The 11,373-nt window shown below is 40.4% G+C and overlaps 1 protein-coding gene across 1 annotated transcript; it reads left to right on the top strand.

Moving 5' to 3' along the window:
* The first annotated feature begins 434 nt into the window (after positions 1–434).
* LOC131593239 (uncharacterized) lies at positions 435–2,303 on the top strand. Its single transcript, XM_058865580.1, has one exon. It carries the CDS (start codon positions 435–437, stop codon positions 2,301–2,303), a length of 1,869 nt encoding a protein of 622 aa, XP_058721563.1.
* The last annotated feature ends 9,070 nt before the right edge of the window (positions 2,304–11,373 follow it).

Raw genomic sequence — 11,373 nt, 5'->3', positions numbered from 1 at the left:
GAAACAAAAAAGAGTCAGTTCACGTATCTCTCCGCGAGAGGTATGGCTAAAAATGGAGGTCCACATTTAGACTTTGTCCACATCATGGTTTAGAACAATGGTTAATTATCCATACCTTGTACAATGGTCTCCTCGACAATACGAGACTTACAATTGACGCCGCCGCAGGTGGCGCACTGATGGATAAAGAATATGCTGATGCCTACGCACTTATCGAAAGTATGGCTCAAAACCATTATCAATGGGGAAGCGAGAGAGCTCAATCAGAGAAAACTTCTGGAGAGAAATCTTCAACGAAGAGTGGGATGTACGAGATAAGTAGCCTCGACCGCGTAAACGCCAAAGTCGATGCCCTAACTCAGAAGATTTAAAACCTCACAATAGCACCTGTAGCCGTCGTGGCTGCTGTCTCCCCAAATTGCGAAATATGCGGGATGTCTGGACATGCTGCCCCCGAGTGCCAACTTTTGGCAGGAGTTTCTCCCGAACTAGTAAACTATGCTCAAGGAAACCCCTACTCAAACACGTATAACCCAGGATGGAAGAATCACCCTAATTTCTCGTACAAGAACAATAACGCTTTGTACGCACCTGGTCAAGTACCCAGTGTACCACCTGGATATCAAAAGGCACCATTCGCTGCTCCTAACGTCCCTAGGAAGTCTAACTTAGAAATAATGATGGAAAATTTCATAGCCACTCAAACTCAGACTAATAAAGATTTCATAAACCAGAACATGCACACTAATGAGCAAATCAAACAGTTAGCGACTAAAGTAGACGCGTTGGCCACTCACAACAAGATGCTCGAGACACAAATCTCTCAAGTGGCACAGCAACAAGCACCTACTTCCGCACCTGCTGGGACATTTCCAGGACAGCCACAACCAAACCCAAAAGGACATGCTCATGATATTATTCTGCGAAGTGGTAGAGAGATGGATGAACCGACTGACCCTAGGCTTAAAAACCCTGCTATGTTCCAAAGCCCTAGGAAGACAACTGAGGAGGAAAGTAGACCCAAGGATAAACCTAGTGATCCGAAAGAGAGAGAGGACAAAGAAGGCGAGACGGAGGAGAAAGAAGCGCCATACATACCTCCACCACCTTATAAACCACCTATCCCGTACCCTCAAAGACTCGAGAAATCTAAAAACATAGGGCAATTTAAGAAATTCGTCAAACTTCTTAAACAGTTAAACATCACAATTCCGTTTACAAAAGCCATTACCCAAATGCCCTCATATGCTAAGTTCCTAAAAGAAATCCTATCGAATAAAAAGAAATTAGAAGACAACGAGACCATAACACTCACTGCTGAATGTAGTGCAATAATTCAAAATAAAATGCCACCTAAGCTGAAAGACCCAGGAAGTTTCTCCATACCCTGCAATATAGTTAAATTTGTCATAGACAAAGCTTTGTGCGACTTAGGAGCTAGTATTAGCCTAATGCCTTTGTCCATTTGCGAGAAACTAAACATGGGAGATCTAAGACCAACCAAGATGTCAGTACAACTTGCAGACCAATCTGTCAAGTATCCTGTAGGTGTTCTTGAAAATGTACCCGTCCGCATTGGACAATTTTACATCCCTACGGATTTCATAATTATGGACATAAAAGAAGACGTCAATACTCCTATAATCTTAGGAAGACCTTTCCTAGCTATCGCTGGAGCCATTATAGACGTAAAGAAAGGCAAGTTGACATTCGAAGTAGGTGAGGAGAAGGTCGAGTTTATTCTAACACAATTCCTTCAAGCCCCAGCTATAGAAGATACATGTTATCTGGTGGACGTTATTGATGAATGTGTAAGAGAGATAGGACTATCAGAAGAATCTTACTCTGAAGTTATAAAGATTCCGATGCCCCTGATTTTCGAAGATGACAATTGGCGTCCGGAATATCGAGACGATAGTTTAAGCGAATGCTTAGCTTTAACACCCAACCCTATGCCTTGCCCAAAGAAACCAGCCTTGGACCTTAAACCATTACCCAAGACTCTTAGGTATGAATATCTAGACGATGAGCTCAAAAGACCAGTAATAGTCAATGCAGAGCTAGGAGCCACAGAGACCGAGAAGCTATTACAAGTTTTAAGAAAGTATCCATCTGCGTTAGGATATAACATTGCTGATCTAAAAGGAATAAGTCCTTCCATATGTATGCATCGCATCATGTTGGAAGAAGATTGCAAAACCTCTAGGGAGCATCAAAGAAGGATTAACCCTATCCTGAGCATAGTAGTTAAAAATGAAGTTACCAAACTTCTGAACTGGAATTATATATCCAATCTCCGATAGTCAGTGGGTAAGTCCGGTCCATTGTGTACCAAAGATGGGAGGCATAACAGTTACCGTAAACAAGTGAGGTGAATCTATAGCCGAAAGAAAGGTGACTGGAGCAAGGATGTGTATTGACTATCGTAAGTTAAACAAAGCCACGAGGAAAGACCATTTCCCTCTTCCCTTTATTGACCAAATGCTCGAACGCTTAGCAAAACATTCCTATTACTGCTACCTAGATGGTTACTCAGGATTCTTTCAAATCCCAATTCACCCTGACGACCAAGAGAAAACAACCTTCACGTGCCCTTATGGAACATTCGATTATAGACGAATGCCTTTCGGATTATGCAACGCCCCTGCGACATTTCAGAGATGCATGATGTCAATTTTTGCTGATTACATAGACAACATCATGGAAGTCTTTATGGACGACTTCTCTGTGTGTGGGGAAGATTTTGAAGGATGTCTCTCAAATCTAGAAAAAGTATTGGACATATGTGTACAAGTTAACCTCGTCCTAAACTAGGAAAAGTGTCACTTTATGGTTAAACAAGGGATTGTACTTGGACACGTAGTCTCCGAAAGAGGAATTGAAGTCGACAAAGCAAAGATCGAAGTAATAGAAAATCTCCAACCCCCAAAAACAGTTAGAGAGATACGGAGCTTCTTGGGACACGCAGGTTTCTACAGAAGATTCATAAAGGACTTTTCTAAGATCTCTAAACCTCTGACTAGCCTCCTAATGAAAGACGTTGAGTTTAACTTCAACGATGAATGTCTAGAAGCCTTTGAAGTACTAAAGATAGCCCTGATATCCGCACCCATAATGCAACCACCCGACTAGAATTTACCATTTGAAATTATGTGTGATGCAAGCGACTATGCTGTAGGAGCTGTCTTAGGCCAAAGGAAAGATAAGAAACTCCACGCAATATATTATGCAAGTAGGAACTTAGACCCTACGCAGATGAATTACACCACAACTGAAAAGGAACTCCTGGCCGTGGTCTTCGCGTTAGATAAGTTTCGTTCTTATCTAATAGGAGCAAAGATAATAGTTTACACTGACCATGCAGCCATTAGGTATCTACTAGCTAAACAAGATGCAAAACCTAGACTGTTAAGGTGGATCCTACTACTACTACAAGAATTTAATTTGGAAATCAAAGATAAAAAAGGGACCGAAAACGTTGTAGTCGACCATTTATCTAGGATGGAAGGTATTAAGACAGAAGAAACACCAATCAACGATGATTTCCCCTATGAATGTTTAATAGCACATTTAGAATCCGAAAGCGACACATTGGAACAACCTAAAGCGCAAACCATTAAGACACTAAGCACCAGAATCACACTGCCATGGTATGCCGATTTCGTCAACTACCTAGCTGCGAGAGTGCTTCCGCCCGACATGACTTATCAACAAAAGAAGAAGTTCTTCCATGACCTTAAACAGTATTATTGGGATGAACCCTTGCTATTCAAGAGAGGCGCTGATGGGATATTCCGCCGATGTGTTCCGAAAGAAGAAATAGAAAGAAATACATCATTGCCACGATGCCCCCTATGGTGGGCACGCAAGCACATCAAAGATATGCGCTAAGATTCTGCAGGCAGGTCTCTTTTGGCCTAACCTGTGGAAGGATGTCCACATCGCTATTAGAAACTACGATCGATGTCAGCGCACTGGAAACATATCTAGACGAGATGAAATGCCACAAAGGGCATTTTAGAAGTAGAAATCTTTGATGTGTGGGGAATCGATTTTATGGGACCTTTCCCATCTTCCTTTGGAAATAACTACATACTTGTCGCAGTCGATTACGTATCTAAATGGATAGAAGCTGTAGCCTCACCCACAAACGATGCACAAGTAGTTATTAGGCTATTCAAAAATATAATCTTTCCAAGATTTGGTGTACCAAGATTAGTCATTAGCGACGGAGGATCCCACTTCATATCTAGAATTTTCAAAAAACTCTTAGTGAAATATGGAGTCCGACACCGTGTAGCAACGCCCTATCACCCAAAAGCTAGTGGACAAGTCGAAGTCTCGAATAGACAAATTAAGCAAATACTTGAAAGGACTGTTGCCACATCTAGGAAGGATTGGTCAACTAAGTTACACGAAGCACTGTGGGCGTATAGAACCGCCTACAAGACACCAATAGGAACCACGCCTTTCAAATTAGTATACGGTAAATCTTGTCATCTACCGGTGGAACTAGAGCATAAAGCCTACTGGGCAATAAAAACTTTAAACCTAAATTACACCGCCGCATGCGAAAGAAGGCTATTGGATATCAACGAGTTGGAAGAAATTAGATTGGATGCTTACGAGAATGCTAAGATTTACAAAGAAAGAACAAAGAAGTGGCACGATAAACGCATCTCAAGGAAGCAATTCAATGAAGGAGATGTGGTGCTACTGTTTAATTCTCGACTTAAGCTATTCCCAGGAAAACTTTGTTCAAGATGGTCTGGTCCATTCGAAGTTACCAAAGTATATCCGAGTGGCGCTGTCGAAATTAAAGGAAAATCGAGCGATAGCTTCGTTGTAAACGGGAAGCGATTGAAACATTACCATATTGTTGAAAACAAAGACTACACTGATAGTCTTAAGCTCGTAGAGTTAATCGTCGAGTCGTAGAACTAACCATCGGTTCGTCGAGCTTGTGACGTTAAACAAAGAGCTTTCGTGGGAGACAACCCGCCTTTTAACTTTAATTTTCCGTTAAGTCATTTTAATTTTAAATGTTTTATTAAAATTTATCTTCTTTTCTTTCTACACTCTTATTTCAAAATACTAACTCTTTGTTTTAAATCATACTAACTTAAAATTTTTCTTTCTGATTTTATAAAAAAAATTCCAGGGTACTAACCACTTTTCTGACTTTAGAGATGGATTTCACTGATGACATGGTAGTTACTTTTGGGAGTGAGGATCAGCAGAGACGATATGAGATTCTGGCACAGCGTGAGATGGGTCTCACCGCTTTCTCGCATGATGCGACTCTGACAGTTCTTGGTATCCGAGAAAGTGTGCATTTTATGCTTCATCAGATTGGATGGGAGGATCTCCTTACCACCCGTACACCCACTTTCCTCAACCTGACCTTAGAGTTTCTGAGTTCCCTCCGATATGAGCCTAGACTTGGATTAGGTTTCAACAGAGGAAGAGTTTCATTCAGGCTGTTTGGATTCACCTACCGTTTCACCACCCGTCAGTTGGCCGAGTTACTAGGATATCCCACAGGCATGGATGCCTTGATGGAAGTCGATGATGAGTACTTCCCTGATAACATCGTTGACTACTTTTGGAGTACCATATCTGGTAGAAACCAGAATGATCTACGACTCTCTTCAGAAATCCACAATCCCGCCATTAGGTATTTCCAAATGATTCTAGCTTTCACACTTCTTGGAAAACCTTTGGGCGATACTTCGGTGACTAAGGATGAGCCAGGCATTATGATGTGTGTTTTCCAAGCCAGACCTGTTATGGGAATTTCCTTTATGCTTGCTAGGATGGCCACTCTGGCCCAAGATACCATCGGTCCTATCCTTGTAGGGGGTCTTGTTACTAAGATCGCCCGTGCTTCATCTTTGAGAGGCCCGCTTGCTAGATTGATTCCTTATGGAGGATTCAAATCCATGGACATGGAGTTTTGCTTCAACAAGAGCCTGATTAGCAACTACGAGTCTCCACCTTATCAGCTTCTCGTGAACTATGAGCCAATTAATCACTTTTCTCTACCTTGCAGTAGGTTCACAAGTGTTAACAAGAAAGAAAATTGGATTTATGACTTGGAAGGACAAGGTGAGAATGACTTCGAGGAAGAAGAAAGTGATTTGAGGACACCGACTAGCTACTATGACATAGATACTACACCTGATGAGGATGTGCCTATGGTTGACCATGCCGCTGCTATAGAGACCCTTCGGAACGACGTTGCTGTACTTTGTACCGATTTAGGGAGACTCCGAGGAGATTTCCACGGATTCATGGATTTGGTCACGACAAATCTCGACAGTTTTCATCAACACTTTCAGTCCATCCCGCCTCCGAAAAGTGGCTAATTGAAGACCGCTAATTTTTATTTCTAACTCTTACATTTAGACAATGAGGACATCGTCTAGTTTAAGTGTGGGGGAAGGGAATTCTTAGTTAGGATTTATCGTTTTAAGTAGTTTTAATTTTCAGTTTTTCAATTTCGGTATTTTAATTAGTTAGCATTTCTATTTTTAATAACAAAAATTTTAATTTTCGGTTTTTGATTCTAATAAAATTCAGCATTTTATTTATTCTGTTTTTATTATTTTTTCTGCTATATGTTCCCTCTGCTAAATTTATACTGTGTGTGCATTGTTAGAAATTAGTGTTTCTAAAAATGTATCTGCTAAAGATTGCTCTATTAGAGATAAATTGCACTGCCATTAGTTTTATCTGTTAGGCACAACATGCATTTTATGTCTGCTACCTATACTGCTGCACTGTTTTGAATTCAACTGGTATAGGATAGAGCTATTATCTGCTACTGAGAACTTTATATGCACCCAATTAAATACTTTGACTAATAGTCAAAGATATTTTTACCAATTTATGTTGGTCCAATAGCAATGCATGCATCCTGGTCAAAAAAACAAAAATTGGAATCTCTACGCAACACACAGAACACGCAAGACAGACGCATATGCATGTACATGCATGTCTGCCGTCCGTCAGAATGGGCCCCACGCCGTTCGGCGTAACCTCCCTCCTTCCGTTCGGCGCCTTCCTTAAATGCAGAGAGGTGCATTTGTTCGTTCCAAGCCAGAAGCAACCCATTTCTCTGCTAGTTCAAACTTCTCAGTGCTAAATTAATTTCCACTTTCAACTTCAATTCAAACCTCACCTTAATTCCATTCAACACTCATTCAATCTACTCATTCATTCTCTGCTATATATATTATACCACTGCCACAAACAGAACCATAAACCACAAGTATTTTTCTGCTATTTCTTCTACAATTTCTTTCACACTTCCAACAGAAAATTTACTATGGCTAACCTCAACAACCAAAACGAAGAAGAGTTCCCCGGTGTTATTTTCCGAATTGGAGAAGCGGGAGAAATTCAACGAAACCGATACCGAAGTTTTGCTCAGAGAGGGGTGGAAGCATCAAGGTTCGCCCATATCGATAGCTTACGAAGTTTGGGGCTGTTCGAAACCGGTGTACAAATATTACTCCAGCAGACGGGTATATCATTCGTGAGCACACTCGACTTCCCCACATACGAAGCGTTAACCTTGGAGTTCCTAAGCTCTTACATTTACAACACACCCACTGAAGCTTCGCACAACCTTATCGGAACCGCTACCTTCCGACTATTCAACCGAGAATACACCATGAATCAAAGAGAGCCCCAGCCCGATGAAAACCCCCAACCCAATCCTGAGAATGTTGCAGGACCATCTGTACCTCCACCCCGAAGAAGGAATCAACCAGTCACACTGGATGATGTGTATAGAGAGATGATACGCAACCACGAGGAAGGAACTCAGTGTCATCAAAGGATTGAGGTGGGTCAGAACGAAATGATGACGCTGATGCGTGAAATGCAAAGAGATCAACACGACTATGCGTACTGGAATAATCGTAGCATTGCAGACCTCACTGAAGAAATGCATTGCTTGACATATCGTGTTGAAGGCTTACATGAGTATGTGTACCATGCTGGGATAGTTCCGCCTAGAGAAGGCGATGAAGGTCGAAGAGGAGGAAGAGCACGAACCCGAGGAAGAGCACGAGGAAGAGGAAACGAGTAGTGAGTTTTCACCGTTTCTACCACACAAGGTCGCATTGAGGACAAAGCAACGTTTAAGTGTGGGGGAGGAAGCTTGCTGCTTTTCATTTTATTTTTGGTAGATTTTAAAATTTTAGTATTTAATTTCCAGTATTTCCCTAAAATATATATATATATATATATATATATATATATATATATATATATATATATATATATTTTAGTTTCCTGTCATTCCAACCCATGTACTCTAAGTTTAATATATGCGAGTATTTTCCGTTTGTCGAATTCTCCGCCTACTTGGACTATAAACCTTTTTACTTTATACGCATAGCTTGACACGCTCGAAAAGTACAAGAATACAACAATTTAAGATATGTTAGAACCGAAGCACTAGCAAACAAAATCGCTACAGTCTTGACACTCTAGAACTCCGATTTATGCAAGACTCAATTTAAGTACCTATTATTTCAAAGTCTTTAACCTCTAGCTTTAAAGTAGCTTCGAGTAGTTTATTCAGCAGTCGGCACCGTCTTAAACACAAGCTACGTAGAGAGCCGATGAATATAAGTGAATGATCCTGAAATTTTTCAGTAAAGAATTTAAAGGATTGCATTGACTAAGCTAGGTGACCGTCACCCGGTCATTTAACCCAAAGGATGTATATCTCGCAAACAATAAAGAAACCTATTATCAGTTGGTTCAAAAGTATCTGATATTGAACTTGGTAGGGCGAATTACGGTTCGATCCCCTGCAGCTTACAATTGGTTAAAGAAGTGGGCACCACAGAAATGTGTTAGAGCCCCGTGCTAATAAGGATCAGAGTCACTAACCGGTTACTCTACTATGTGCATGTGAAGATAAAGGGCTTAATGTGATTGCGCTCGAATGAAAACAAGCAAAATCTAGCGAAAAGGTCTAGATGAGCTGTAATAGCATGATTTGGATTGGTTTGCATAAGCTGGAATTGTCTAGTGTCGCTACTATATTTTTAGTGTTTATATTGAGCTTTCGTGTCTCTAACAAAGTATCGCCGCGACCGATTACGAATCGAGATGATTGTCATGCCTGTGTAAAACCTTTTTCTTGATTGTTTGCTTGAGGGAAAGCAAAGTTCAAGTGTGGGGGAGTTTGATAACACGAAAACGTATCGTATATTTAGCTTAATTTACATGCATTTTTATTCTATTTTATTTCGATTTTATTATTTTATTTTGTATTATGCCGGTATTTCTATTTGTTTTTCAGGAATTTATTTAATCGGAGCTCGCAAAAGAAATAGTCGGAAAAAGGACTTAAAATGGAGAAGAATTGCTTAAAAGGACATTTAAATAAGGAGGTGCAAATAGAAGAAGGAAAGAGGCCCAAAGCAATGTTGAAGCAAGAAGCCCAAAACGCAAGAGGAAGTGGGCACGTGACGGAAGGCACCCTGAGGCACCTGCCGGTCGGCGCACACCCCTCCATTCCGTTCGGCACCCCCCTTTTTATTGGTGTGTGACTTTAGTCACACGCCCAGGCCCAGAAGAGACGCAGTTTTTCTGTTTCCGCCATTTTCTCCTCCGAAAGAGCAGCAACACGAAAACAAACTCCACTCTGCACCAACCCTAAAAATATCCTCCAAGAATCATTGAGAGAGAGGGAGCTTTTAACCTAGTGCCGTGATATCTTTCTTCTGCAATTTCATTCTCTTCCCAAACTAATACTCTGCAATAGTTTTCCACACCGGAACACTATTGCGTTTCAATTTATTTCAAGCTCCAGATTTTAGTTTTAGATTCAGTTTATTTTCTGCAAGAGATTTTGTTCCGGATTCAAGATTGATACTTCAAGATTTGTTCAATTTCAGTTTGCTATATTAAATTCAGGTTCATTTAATTGCTTTAAATTATTATAGTCTATTTATGTTAGTTAATAGAATTATGTCCAGATTAATTCTTACCTGCTATATCTATCCTGTTCTGTTTATTAAAACAATGTCCGGCTAATTTACTTTTATCGATATGTAAGGTCACATAACCGAGGGAATCGAGTAACACTGTCGATGTAGTTTATTTATTGAATTTATTTGTCTGGCTGATATTTCTAAACGCTTAATTAAACTGTTTTGTAACGAGAGTTAAAAACAATAGAAGTTAGGATCAATAAAAACGAGAGTTTGAGATTTTAACTGGACCTTAGAAATTAGGCATTAACCTTAAATACAGCGAGAGCGCTTTAAGGGTAATTAGTTTTCATTGGTTTTCAAAAATCACTTTGAACTTTAATTGATACAGCGAGAGCGCTCACTTAGGTTTAATAGTGAAATCATAATCAATAAACACGAGAGTGTGAGAGGAGGGTTTTTAAACTAATAATTTCTACAGAAAAGTGATTTTAAATTACGATCCGCATCGATGGCTTACTAGATCCCCGAAGTCCGACCATTGCATACCGATATTCTTATCCTAGATTTAATTTAATAATATTTCTTTTTAATTCCCTGTCTGATCATAATCAATCAAATATTAGCCTTAGATTTACGTAGTAGCTATTAACTATATTAGGTCGATTCTTAGTCCCTGTGGGTTCGATATCTTTTAAAACTACGCGATAGACAGTGCACTTGCAGTCATAATCACAGACATACCCCATTGTCGCGATCAGGAACCTAGAAGTTTATGTGGACGGCATGGTAATTAAAATGCCCGAGGGCCGGGGTCATGTTACCGATTTTGCGGAAACATTCAAGTGAGTCAGACAACTCAACATGAGGCTCATCCCAGACAAATGTACCTTTGGCATTCCCGCGATAAAATTCCTCGGTTTCATGTTAACTCACAGGGGAATCGAGGCAAATCCCGAAAAATTCCAAGCAATCTTAGATATGAAGAGTCCAACGTCCAAGAAAGAGGTCCAACAGTTGAACAGAAGGCTCGTAGCTTTATCTCGATTCTTGTCATGTGTAGGAGACAAAGCCATACACTTCTTCTCAGCAATACGGAAGTCTGCGGATTTCACCTGGTCAGAGGAGTGCGAAGAAGCATTTGTAGAAGTCAAGAAGTTCTTATCTGCGCCACCCATCTTGGCACGTCCGGAAGCAAATTCGCCTCTCACCCTTTACATATCGAGCTCAGATAGGGCTATCAGCTTAGCACTGGTACATGATGGAGAGAAAGGTGAAAGGCCAGTTTATTTTATAAGCAAGGTACTAAAGGGTGCAGAGTTACGTTATTAGAAGTTAGAAAAGCTAGAAGAATTACCCGGTAAAGCAGGGACACCCAGTAGTGGTCAAAATGAATTACCCGATAAAGCAGGTA

The sequence above is a fragment of the Vicia villosa genome, linkage group LG1 (assembly GCF_029867415.1).
Source record: "Vicia villosa cultivar HV-30 ecotype Madison, WI linkage group LG1, Vvil1.0, whole genome shotgun sequence".
NCBI lineage: Eukaryota > Viridiplantae > Streptophyta > Magnoliopsida > Fabales > Fabaceae > Vicia > Vicia villosa.
The sequence above is the reverse complement of the archived record's forward strand: the minus strand, read 5'-3'. Positions and strand labels throughout refer to the sequence as shown.